This window comes from Cyphomyrmex costatus, unplaced genomic scaffold, assembly GCF_001594065.2.
Source record: "Cyphomyrmex costatus isolate MS0001 unplaced genomic scaffold, Ccosl1.0 scaffold133, whole genome shotgun sequence".
NCBI classification, from domain to species: Eukaryota; Metazoa; Arthropoda; class Insecta; order Hymenoptera; family Formicidae; genus Cyphomyrmex; species Cyphomyrmex costatus.
Window position 1 is genome coordinate 811,209 of NW_017275315.1, and position 14,222 is coordinate 825,430.

The 14,222-nt window shown below is 34.8% G+C and overlaps 1 protein-coding gene across 1 annotated transcript in view; it reads right to left on the bottom strand.

Annotated features, from left to right (window-relative positions):
• The window catches only part of LOC108782726 (Down syndrome cell adhesion molecule-like protein Dscam2), a 168,966-nt gene that overhangs the window by 60,285 nt on the left and 94,459 nt on the right, over positions 1–14,222 (bottom strand). Inside the window, exon 5 of the mRNA XM_018551080.1 lies at positions 6,286–6,435. Within this exon, the coding sequence (XP_018406582.1) occupies positions 6,286–6,435 (150 nt within the window). The remainder of the gene's footprint in view (positions 1–6,285; positions 6,436–14,222) is intronic.

Here is a 14,222-nt window from a genome sequence, read left to right on the forward strand (position 1 = left end):
GCTCTCGATTCATCGCGTCTCAAGAGCAACATCGGCAGAATTTAATATCGAGCAACGAAAGTTTAATTAGCCGGAAGTTAGGAAGTCGCGACTCGGCGGAATTTGCACTGGCATAGCGTACGAACAGACAAGCAGACAGACGAACGCCAAAGCGAAGCGATACCCCGTCCACGCTGTGTTTGTAAAACGTGATGGCGAATTGTAAAAAAAAAAAAGTGCAGAGCGTTCAAGAAACGTCCTTGCTGTAAAATGTAATGAAGATTTCTCTGAACGCTTAACTTGGTCGTATTATATGCAGACTTAAGGAGAAAAATTTAATTAAAACTTCAGAAAGATGTTTTTCAGTCATTTAAATGTTAAACAAGTTTGCAAAAGAATGATATGCGCAACATTGTCTACTTTTAACGCTGCAAGATGCCGTGATATGTTTTTTCGAATAATATTTTTTAAACTAAGTGTTTTTAAACTACATTTTGATGAAGATTTCGATCAAATTAAATTTAACTGAATTAGATAATTATTCATTTATGTACTTGATTAAATATTATTCAATTAAATTTAAATTTATTGTTTAAGGGCTGATTCAAAGTTTACTGCATGCTAAAATATGTTGTATAATACTGAAATAATTAAAAGAGTATAGAATTACACAAATAAAAGTTTATATAGTTTATTGTACAATTAGTGATAATGAGTTTAAAGTCATACTGAAATTATTGATATTCCAGTTTCGAGTTTTAATAGTAATTGTTGAGTGCATTCAACCGAGATTAATTGAATGTTTGATTTCCGTCAAAACAATAATTTATCTAGAATTTATCGTAAAGTTGTAAATGTTGAAATAAAATTTACAGCTAACTGTATCGGACTCCAAGTGATGAACAAAATTGTATTATTAGAAAAATCCACTATGTATATAAAATCTATAGATGTATATATATATATATATATATATATATATATCTCGTTTCTATCATTACACCATTTTTACATATCGTTTTACGTATCTCAATTAAAATATTTTTAACAAAATTAAATATATGTGTACGTGTCTGTTTTCTTTATGATTACAATTTGTGCCCTTTCTCTTTAAAAGGGATTTATAATTATATATCTTTCTTTTTTCTATTTTTTATTACACACATATTATTTCACTAACACGTATGTTTTATTGTAGTAAAACTTAATAAATTTTTCTGTTTTTCCGCCATAAGTTTAAGTCTCGACATTGTTCATCACGTGAAACTTATGCTCTAGAAGTTCGTCGTCTGCTCACGACGCTTATACTTGCCTTGCAAAATTTTTCCGAATATTCCGTATGGAGCTGGGTCGTAAATAAAAGGGAATCGCGCAAGTTTCGCGTACCCAACGGCGGACTGTTCAGGACCGCAATGTGAATTGCACACGGGATTTTGGCTGGTGTCTCCCAACCAGAGTTGGAGCCGTTGGAGGTAAAAGCGTCGATTCGGCATCGCGGCACGCAGCGTACCAAGTGCTCTCTCTCTCTCTCTCTCATTTTATCTCTTATTCTCTTCTTATGATCTCCTTCTCTCTCTATCGATGCAAAAAGACATCCCCGAGAGAACGAGATCACCTCGCCGACGAAGGCGGTGAAGATGCTAAACTCACCGGGAACTATTCGGCCGTCGAACTAATTTAACGCTCGGTTTAACAAGGCCGCCCGACCTGTCCTCGACTTGTTCCACTGCGATGCGAATCGCGGTCATAAAGGAGCCGTCGACTATCTCGATATGACTTTCGCTCTATCTCACCGACGAACTTTCGGTAGAGATCGGAGAACTGACATTATCGCCGATAGTTAGATACCTTCTGGTACGCTTTCTCAGTTACGAGATCGCACGCCTCGTCTACTTAATGAGAATTCAGCGTAAATTTAACTTTTAGTGTTCTTCGTAAGTCTGGCAATCCTCGCGATGCATCTCAGCACGGAAAAAAGTTAGGTACGGTTTTTTCGGTTTGGAAGCTTTTGGTCTGAAAGCCGAACTGAGAGCGTTGGAGAAATTCCAGCGATCTTAATTAATGTATGTCCGGGTGCCAAATGGTATTTTTTTGAACGAGATTTTTCGTGATGTTAAATTAGATGTTACGTATTCTTCTCGATTGGCTATGTATCAAATTATCTTGTTCACTAAAAATTAACATAAAACTGACAGTAAAATTCTGCTTTTAATGCTTACTATATATCATATATATAAAAAATTTATCAGTAGATGGAAGAAATTAAATTTGTTTATTCTCTTCTTAGAGCTTCCTAAAATCTATGAGATAGATTTTAAATAATTAAGTTTTCTCAATAAATTGTCGTGAATAGATAATATATAATACTTCCAAAATTTTTCGCGTGAGAAAATTTTCCTTCAACAAGAAAGATAAATATTTCTATGCCTTCAATTACGAAAAAGTCACGCGACGGAAGTTAAGCATTATGAAGTATCGGATGTTAGCAAAGACTGGATATTAAATTCCATCCATCCGTTTAGCAAACAATCGTTTCGTAAATATTCTCGAATGACCTCGTGGATTAATTTTCCTTCACGACAAAAACGCCGAACTCTTAAAAGCAAGGTAAGCTTAAAAATTGAAAAGAAATATCGATATTACATCGCATGATCAACGGCATATTAGGCGATGCTTTTCCACGTGGTCTTATAATAAAAATTTCAATTCTAAATGGTCCGCAATTCGCATAGTTGCACCCATCTTTTTTTTTTTTAATGGATGCCACTACCTCGCCTAAAAGGTTGCAGCGCTCCACTACTAAAATGCGGCGAAGTGTTATAACTCCGACGTGTCGCTGGCACGAAAAGCAATGAAGGAAAGGAGGAACGGCGAGAGATCGCGAAAAATACGGAGGTGGATAATGGCGATGTAGGTGATAACAAAAAGAGGCGGGAGGACGCTGAACCGCGAAAACAAGACATTGACTCGACAAAGCGGCGCTAAGACTCTTTCGTCGCAGTCGTACCAATCCGTTATCAATTTCTTATCGGCAGTTTTTACGCGCCCACAGAAAATTTATTTTCTATAAATGATATAAAAAGTACTGTTCTTGATCGCTCAATTGTTCTGTATTAACAATGCTTACAGAACGTTTACAAAAAAAATTTTAGCATTTATATAATAGATCTACAATTATTTATACAAGTCCCGACTGCAATTTTCAATTTCATTTTTTATATGAAAAATAAGGAATCCTTTTTTATTTTTATAAGGAAACTGTAAAATTATGAAAAGTGCTACTGGAACTGTCATTATTTCTTTTATATTAACAGAATATCAAGCTAACTTCATGAATATCCAAAAGTAGGATTTGTAAAATTAGCACAACGTTTTATTATAAATCAATTATAATACTAATATACAAAATTATTTATATTTCAGAAATCGTTGAATTTTTGACGGTTTTTTTATTCAGTATGGTATGTATTATCACCATATACATGCTGAATTCTTTTTTTAACGCTCTGTATATGACAGTAATAAAATATCTATATCTTTCTGAGAGGAAAGAGCGAAGAAATTCCAAACATCTAAGAAGTCGATAATTATTTATATTAATTAATAAAATACTTTATTAAAACGATATTCCTGTTATTCGATATTTTAAACTATTATACAATAATTAATATTCACATATTATCAATATAATTTAAAAAAAAAAAACAAAACCCTTGTTGTTCGAAATTACTCCGTTATGCGAAGCAATAATCAGCCAAATCGGTTTTATATACTTTTAAAATTATTATAATTTATATTTAGTATATTAATAATATGTAAATGTTAATTATTGTAGAGTTAAATGTATAAAGTTAATATTCTTTAAATAAGCACTTTCATAATTAATAAATGATCTCATCGATTTTATATAATTTTGGTATTGGCAATTTCCACATTCTTTCCAAAATCATCGAAAGCATGTAATGATATTTACCTAAAACAATATATGCGTTTTATGATTCTACATAGTTTGACACTAAGTACATATTAGGCTATCACTAGGTGCAAGAAATGAGAGATTATCATTACTCTAAGGCTAATATTACATTTGTTGTACAACAAAGATTTTAAATTTAAAGATTGACTATAGAATAGAGAGCTCCGATAACTTCTCTTTCTTGTAGCCAATCAATATGTTTGAAATGCTTTATCGTATGACAAATATAACATTAGCCTACAATAATATCGTTCACATTAATTTCATATTTGCAATTTTCCTATCTCCTCTAATTATTAACTTATCAATTTCATTTTTTAAACAACGACACATTATTTTAGAAAATCACAATGAGATAATTGGAGCATTTTTAAGTATGCTTAGTAAAAGAGGATTAGTGTAGCGACACTTTGTGCGTCTCTGAAATGTTCTCTGTAACTTGCGTCCGTGATACCTCTCAACTTCTCGAATGCACAAAGCGTTAATTTAACAGCGTGTGATGTCGATAGGAAGCGAACAATATGCTCGTCCGACTCTTCCTTCGCCATCTTATCACTTCAACGTGTGCGACCAAATAGACAAGATGGTGCACTCTATCATTAGCCTCCCATTGTTCCGTAGTTCTCATCCGCGTTCGACCTATTTTATGCCTTATCAGTCAGCATCTCTACAAGGTACTGGGTGAAGTACACCGGAGAAACTACTGAGTTCTCGTGACGATGAGATCGTCCGTACCATCGATCAAAATTACCGTATTCCCGTGACGAGATCATCAGACATCTTTTGTGTTACCATCCTGAACACTTTCTATGAACACAATATATCGCAATGACTTTGACTAAATAAAGAAGATAAGCGATGAGACATTCCTATCATAAATTGATCAGAAAGTTGCTAAAACAAAATTAAAATTATCGTGTTATATGTATTTAATAACTATAAAAACTACACCTAAATTCTTAAAGCGTTCTGTTTAAACTATATAGAATGCAATTAAGTAATCTCCGTTTTACAGCGATAAAAGAAAATTCGATTTTCAATGTACAATTTAGAACTTTGTAGCATCAATTAACACAGATTTTACAACTGTTTAAAATTTTCGTTTCGAGTCTAAATAATTCGTTGCTATAGTCAAAAATTAATTACAAGGCATAAATAGCGACTAGAAAATCTCTAAGTAATTTTTTCAGTTAACAAAAAATTGCGCAAAGGTGAATTAAATACTGAAAAGTTGCGATGTTGAAAATATGTGTGATACAACTAAATTTCCAAATAAAATGAGATTTTTGCATTAAAATCAACTTTTCCGTGAAAGGAAATCTAATAAATTCCGAGAAATTAGGGGATTTTCTCGAATCTGTTTGCATGCGACATAGCAGGTGCAGACTGCCGTTGTCCCTTCAAATACCGAGCATATTTTCGGCGATGTCGGTGCATTTGGCTCAACGGGTCGGTAGAAATATCGTCGGCGAACATTTCGACCATTAGCATTTCGGACACTCATGATTTATTCATGAAGAAAGCGCCACGTGCGACCGGAGGCCGAAGAGGAAGCTGAACTATCAGAGGTCGGCAGCGTGTGGGAAATGCGCAACAATGCATCACGACTATTCGCTGTGTGCGGAAGACCAAGCATGAGAGAGCCATGTATAAACGTGTTTAGTTAAGTAGATGCACAAAACGCGGGGATATTCCGCGTGTCTGGGCATCCCCGAGAAATGCTACGGATGAACGGCTGCTCACGTACAGGGTGGATCACAATTATGCCGCTGGAACATTTTGCCCTGAACACGTGAAACGTAACGGGCATAAGAGATTAGCGAGATGTAAGAGATCGCCGAGAGAACGTTTATGCCATGAGTTCCGCGAAAGACGCGCATTTACATATTCTTTTAATATTTTTGAGAGAGGGATATTCGATTTAAATATTTCATATGTAGAAAAGGATATTATAAAATATTACATTTTTTGTATAAAAGAATAATTTTATACTGTATAAATTTAAAATTTTATATTTCAAGATAATTAATAGTTGAGTTGCATTACTGTGAAAATAAGAAAAATTGAGATCAATGCTGGAACTTCTTTTTAATCAGAATCGCTTGTCGAGTATTCCAGCAAATTGCTACTATTAAACCATTCAGCGTGTTAATTATTGCATAATTAATGCCTCATTATTATTCAGTCCTTTTATCCTTATCGTTAACTTCGTATTTTCCTTTCCTCAACTTCGTGGTAATCTCGGAGCTCAGTATCGAGAGAGGATTTCCGGACTTCCACTCGAAGAGATCCAGGCTGACGGACTTACGAGGAGTCCTACGAGGACTTACCGGTAACCACGAGCCTGGCGTACGAGGAACTTTCTACGGTGTCACCGGTGACGTGGTGTACAGTGCGGCAACGGTAGGTCGAGTGAGCATCGGCGGGAGTCACTGAGAAGATGAGCAGCTCTCCGGTGGGCAGCATATGGTGCTTCTCGCCTGCAAACAGAAACAGCAACAAAGCGAAAGTCAATGATATTGCATATGGGAAAGAGTAGAATGTTTTGCAGTATTTGTTTATACATATAATAAGTTCGGTGACGCAAACATAAAGCAAAAAGTTTTCTCTTTGAGAAAAATACAATCAGCAGTAAGCGGGGAACGAAAAAATTAATTATATTCATATGTGATTTTATATGGAATATCAAATTAGATAAGACAGAATTATTGCATCGAAGATTCTATTATAAATCAAAATGCTTTGATCAAAATAGTTAAATAAATACATTGTGTTAGATTAATTTTATATTAAATATATTTCATGTTAAAAAAATGAGAGGTATTTGCAAATTCGGAAACGACGGAGGGAAAATTATTTTTTAAATTTATCCCAACCTGCCTTCCTCTAAAGTGCGCGACGTGAACTCCGTGAAACACTCAGCGTGACGCATTTTTCATCGACTCAACGAGCCGCTTTCTCATTCTCTCTCCTATATTCGCGCCTGTCTCTCGTCTCCGTTGGCCTTTCATTAATATGGAAATTTCTTTAATGGAAGAGTACGCAGGCGAATCTCACGCGCGGAAGCGGCCGGCTATAAAAATTGCGTTGCGAGAAACAATAGTAGCTGCGGAGAAAATGATTCGTTAAACCAGACCCCTCGTAATGAAAGGGCCGACTCTGTTTAAGCGATCCCGTATAAAAAGAACGATCAACAGCGCGAGCGGGACCACGCTCGACGCGCTGGAACGCAAAAAGGAGAAGTATCGGCACGAGTGAGAATCGATACTCGTAAAAATTCGAGCGTAACCACTGGGAGAGCGTGCCTGCTAGAACACTCGGTGGCTTAAAACGGTGGATACCCCGCTAAAAAAAAAAAAAGATTAACGCCTCTCGAGTGAATTCCGCTGACGATCGTTGTTGCACGCGCTCGTGCTTCGTATCGAATCCCCGAGGATGAAGCTTCGAAAAAATTATTTAAAGAGCTTTTAAATAGGCACTCTGATCTGTCTCTCTCCTTTTTCTATTGTTTATATTACAGCGTTGCATTTTCTACTCAAATTAGGACGAAACAGAGATGGATCACGAGTTTTCATTTATTAGTAATTTGATTCGTGTTCATTATTAATAATTTTGATATTATAAGTTGTTCGTTCTATTTTTAACGCAAATTATAAGAAGCAAAGTAATCTCTGATATTATACTGCATTAATGAATATTTTAATAATAAATTGATAATTAACGCTCTGCATACACAAAGCAAATGTACACGAAATGAAAATATGTTGTCTCCTCTCTCTCTCTCTCTCTCTCTCTCTCTCTCTCTCTCTCTCTCTCTCTCTCTCTCTCTCTCTCTCTCAATACAGCTGTCCGTCATATTTAATAAATAAATGGCACACGTTTGCACATGGTAAAATATAAACGTAGTCAACAGCTTGTTGTTCAAATCAATAGACTGAAAAACGAATCTAAAAGCATTCAACATATATGTATATAGTATATAATACATGTATATATATGTTTATGTTTAGCCTGCATTCATGAATAGAATTATTATACTCATTATTCTCGTTGCAGCAGCAAAATTCATGTATAAAAAAGAATATTAGAAATGTAAAATGACCCTTTTTCATTTCAATGGGCATTAAATTAATCGCATTCTGTACAAGTGTTTCGTGTAAATACATGGTGTTTGATTTTCGAGGTAAAATTTATATTTTAAAACGCATTGCTCTCATACAGAGAGAATACTGGGCAAAATTTTCATTACAGAGAATTCTAGATACGAAAAACATGTTTGCTATCGAACTCTGTAAAAGCATTAAATATAGCATATTACAAGCTCAATAACGATCGGCCAATCACGCGTAATTACTCTTGAGCCATCGAAATTAATACTACGAATTTCGTTAATTGCTCGCAACATAGTATACATATGTATTTACGAATAATCGAAAAAATTCACGCAACGCAGTGCAAAAAAAAGACAGATAGATAGTTGCAGAGCAAGAAAAGGGAGAGAGAAAGGAGAGAAAGAGCGAAAAAAACATCACAATGAATTAATTTCCTGATGGTTGAACAGTCGATAGAACACTTCGGAGTTGAATTCAAATACGTTGACGTTGAATGCTTTCGACAATGAATGAACATTAATCAAATCCCGCAGGCATTTAATGGGCCTATACCATGGAAAGATTCTCCGAAAGCTCTTCGACGCGAAGAGTTTTCAGTTATCTTTCTCGAAATGACGATTGTACTAACAGGTCACTTCACTTTCTCGTTTTACTGATCTCATGCACTTGATATTCTGCATTATGAGAATTAATCAAAGCGAGTAACACGGGGAACAGTTCGTTATTGGAAAATTTTAATTTCCTCGGTAAACAATGTGCGGAATGTAGAGACTCCCGATGTACATTTTGCTTGCGTAATATTTTTTGCGATAAATAAAATTTATATTACACCGTTCTTCCGCAGTTTCATTTGCCTTCGTAAATAAAGTTGTTCTGGAGATACGAGCTTTTTATCTTCTTCATTAAAATTCACATAAGTTATGCTGTGATACGGTTTATCACAACAATCGAATACGAAAGCATTACAAAAAGTTTTTATTAATAGGTATATTATATATGTACAAAATTTCATTAATTATTGTTGCACCATGGAAATCATTTTATTTCTCGAGTTGCTTTAAATTTCCCTGTTAAATAATACCGGAAATATTTTTCGTTTGAAGTTTTTCGCAAAAAGGGAGATCTCTCAGTTCAAGAATACGCTTCGGTAATTCGTGGTGCAAGCTTCATATCTGCGGTTCCTATTTGTTGCGCGCGTTTAGGTCGGCATATCCGGATATACCCGCATCTTTCGCATCACGTGACACGCTTTAGAAACCTAGCGGACGGAAACGTGGTAAATGAGAGCTGCGTCCAATCATTTTTTTCCCTTGGCCGGAATTCATTGCGGTCGCGATTACTCACATTTTTCCGCAGTCGTGCTCGGGAAGACGCGCATGTATATCACGGCGGCGCGCCGCGCCGGCGTTTTCCGCGTCCGTAAGCATGTCGGCCGCGTGCACGCGTGACTCCGTGTAAAAATGCATCGCACGAAAATATCTCGCAGTCTCTCTCTCTCTTTGCGCTCGCCAGTTTTTCCCTCATCCCCTCACCACCGCGCCCTTTCCCTCGTGTCTACGGGTTCAAACGAGTGCATTTTCCGCCGATGCGTCTGCATCCGCGCCGCGCCGGCAATGTCAATATTTCGTTGTTGGCGCCGCGAGCATCCTCACCGCGTGTGCACGTTTATAACGGGGGAAATTGCGCGGAATTCCAGCCGTTGAAATGCGTCGAGGGGGGGATGAAGGGGGGGAGGGGGGAGGGGGGAACAGACGGGTACGGGAGGTGCGAGCAGGAATGCACGTAAGTCTGGTTACCTTAAGATCGGCTCGTGCGGGGCAATGGCGGTGCATACCGTCGACGCCCACCGCCTGCATACATACGGCGATGAATGCCGACCGTATTGCCACCGTATGAGAGAGAAAGCGGTAAGAGAAATGGATGGGGTCTAAAAGCAGTGAAGAAAAGAAGCGAGAGGGAAGAGAGACGAAGCAATGAATCGATCGTAATAAAAATAACTCGAGCGCGAGGGATTCTTCGGCGTTTTGTCCGCTCATTGTGCGCCGCCCCGGAATGATTATGCGCGGCGATCATGTCGTCGGGCACGACAAATAGTTGGCATACTTAAGGGGTCGAGGTACCCTCTATATATAGGGATATTAGAATTTATTTCGAACTTGTTGACAATCGGCTGTGGCAGTAATTAAATATGGGATCATATTAACTTTCTCTAATAGCTCCTATTCTGTTAGGATCTTATTAATTTTTCAATTGTGCTTCACTTTTCGATAAAACATTAGTTAAAATTGTACTTCAATCAATTTATGTATACATATAATGGAAATAAGTATAAATGATTAATTATATAATTATACTAATAAAAGTTTGCAATTATATTTTATTCTTAAATATTTATAAGAAGTAATAGTACTTTATCAACATTAAAATCTTTTAAAATTTATATATTTTGTATATATAAAAAAAAAATAGATGCGTGTATATAAATAAAAGTATCTCTTTTTTTTATGTGTACATAAAACATTATCGGAAATAAAGAATTAAGTAACAAAAATGGCTATGCTGTAACTGATCAAACATGGATATTAACTTCTTGTTTGTCTGGTGTGCATAGAATAGAAAATAATTAATTTCAATAAAAATAAATAAAACGATATATTTGATGCAATTTTTTGGTTAATTGACTTTCTATTAAACAATTAGAAAGTGTCAACAATAAACAAATAGCTGGTAAAATATTTGATATTTATTTCTATAATAGTTCTTGATTTATATGCCTTTAATGATAATGAATGAAAACAAAAGCACTCTGCCACCGATCTAATCAGTATATAGCGAGATCCCTTTCAACAATAATGCTATCTTTAGCTTTATTGTACAATGTCGCGCAAAATACTAAAGCTATACTAATATTCAAATTTTGCCATTAATAAAATTCATGTAGACACACAACCAAAACTCATACAATTCACAACCAATACTAATTAAACTAATATCAAGGGAATTTAACAGTACTTAAAGGCAAAAGGGGGGTAGAGAAACTTTGCTATAGCCAACTAAAATCCCTGCTGTTCCTCAGGGAGACTTTAGTACAGCTATGAGATTCATGCGCGAATACAATTTCTGCTATAATAAAGGTAATGGACTATGTTTGAGAGTTCACGAATCGCGACGAACCGCTATGGACTTCCGACCAAACACCAGTGGCGCGGCGGTGGTCAGAAGTTGTCTGTTTAGTTGATGAAGCGGCGAGCTATCCGACATTGCGAAGGCGAGCTACATGAATATTTTTGAAATAATACAATATATAGCCGAATAAACATCCATTAAATGCGATCAGTGTATACAAATCGAAGGTATACTAAAGTAGAAAACAAAAGTACTGCCATCGATCTAATCAGCATGTAACGAGATTTCTTTCAACAATAATCTGCAAAAAGGATATACCTAATGGAGAATTGTAACTGTGAAATCAAACATCACACAAGTAAAATTGTTTGTTCTGTAAAATTCGCGAAATATCGATCAATGTGTGAAATTTCCTGCACGTTGAATAAATTAGTAGTTTGTATCCGTACATTATCGGCTACAGCATTTCTATAATACAGCATCCTTTATTTTTTATATTTTATGTAGGTATACCATAATAAATAAAATATCCTCTTTGTAATATAAAATGTATTATCAATAATTATATACATAAAATCAAGGAATGGAAGCAACTTGTTACTTGTAACAAAGTTATACAGTTACAAGTTACTTTTTTTCTAGTAACTTTATTAGTAACTACATTACTTTTTTTTATAACTATTACGATAACGTAATTACATTTTTTTTGGTAACATTACCGAATTTTACAGTTACTTTTATCATTACTTGGCATACACGATTAGATACGATTCAATTGGAATTATTTTACATTGCTATACGTGATAAACATATTAGATAGATATAATATCTCAGTTGCATATTTTACAAGTTTCAGAATATGGAATTAAGTTTTTAAGAAAAAACTAAAAAAAAAGTTGTCATTATTGTATATTGTTTTTATTAATATTCAAATAAAAGTATTGCAAAAGTACATTTTTTAAAGATTAATTTTAAAAACGTAACGGAAAAGAAACGAGTTACTTTTAAAAATCGGTAACTAGTAACGGTAACTAATTACTTTTTCTCTACTCAGTAACAAATAACTTGTTACTTTTAAAAAGTAACTTTCCATTCCACATACATAAAATTATAATCGTGTACATAAAATATAAATATAAATATAGTTTTAATTGTATATAAACTAAATATATGTATAATTATACGAATATACATTAATATTTTTTTTATTAATATATACTATATTAATTTTTCAAAATTTAAAAGAAATAGTCGAAATCTGAAACGTATTGTATTCATCCAGTGTGATATTAAATATACACTCTACTTTCGAATTTACATATTATATTATATGTATAGCGTAATACATATGCATAGGTATAGTGACGTGTGTCTATTCGATATATCTCACGAAGCTGTAACCCTGTTGAGCGTTAATCAGCTTAAATGCAAGTTTAATCAACAAGTGTATCAAAACTTATGCCCATTTGTGTTGCTCCTGATATCCGGGTGGGATAATGTCAGTTAATGGCTACTGCATGTTCTATACACGTTACATATAACATTAAGTTATTGGATTCCGTATAAATAATAAATTATATTATAACCTCTCGATTTTTATCTCTCATCAAAACTTTTTTCTCTCATACAGACATCTATGTATTTATTTTAAACCAAGCATTTTTATCTTTTAATTATATTTATCTTTATTATTTTATTACTTTTACTTCTCAATTCTTTTATTTCTTTAAAATTGTTTAAAAATTAAATCAATTAAAAAAGAATGAATGTACTAAAATACTTCGACACGAATGGGGGAAGGAGAACGCAACAGAAGATGTGGGGACTACAATTTCCTTCGTAATGGCGGCCTCGGTCTGAGCGTGGATGATTTATGTATACGCCGATTATTACCGAAATATATCTCATGCGCTGGATTTATTCCGACCGCGAGTGGATTCTCTCTGGAGTGTCATGTACGAAACACGAATACGCGGATTTTTAAGGAAAGTTCGTTCCGTTCCCATGAGCGTCGTTCGTCATTCGCAGAAACCGCGGTAAATCGACCTCGAGTCCGCGAAAATTACGTTATTCCAGTAATCTTTGTCAATGGGCGGTTTCGCATTCCCCGCGTTATATAAAATTGAATATGAAACAGCAAATCAGAAACATCAGGCGGTCACCGCGATTACCTATTTATATTTATACAAGTTTTCAATAGGAAAACGCCGGTTTCCACGGAAACAAGTTATAAAATGAGACTTAAAGAACCATTAAGAGCGCAGAAACGGTGATTAAAGAAACTTATGCTGCGCCATTTATTTGTGCGGACGTTAAGACATTTTTCGTCATGCTTCCTTATGCGGAGCAAGCACAATTACTTCTTTCATGACTTCACGGAATGCTGGTAAGTGCGCCACTTTACCTCGCGCGTCCGCGACTTATTGCGACTTCGCTTAAGACTTCGCCGGGACAAAGTACGCAAACTTTCGTTTTACGGGGGTTAAAACAGGGACGTTGTCAAATTGCGTTTCGCTGGATTAATTTTTCAAGCGTACAGCAACGATGAAGTTCCAAATGGCGGTGATAACTTTTCGAACGTTATGTTAACAACGCAATCATTACAGAAATATAATACTGGCCAATACTGAAAAACAGTAATTAATTACTTATTTTAAATATTAAAAGCACTATTGTTTAGTACTTTTAGTACTCCAAATAAGTAATTAATTATAGTCTTTTATAGTAATATAAATTGACTAGTATTAGATTTCTGTAAGAAAAAAAAATACTCTGTTAAGTTCTATAATATCGTATTGAATTGTTTTAAAAAATAAATTAAAGAATAATATGAGTGAAAACTACATTAAAAATACACGCAAATCAAGTTATTTGCGTTGTATCCAATTATTCGTGTGTTGTAAATGTTCAAGACTTATAAACTAGATTTAATAGATATATGCAGAATTTGTAGCCTGTCCCATTTAAATATCCATTATATTATAAATCGAGGTAAAAGTTGATTTTAGAATTCACGAGTCTCGCGCTTT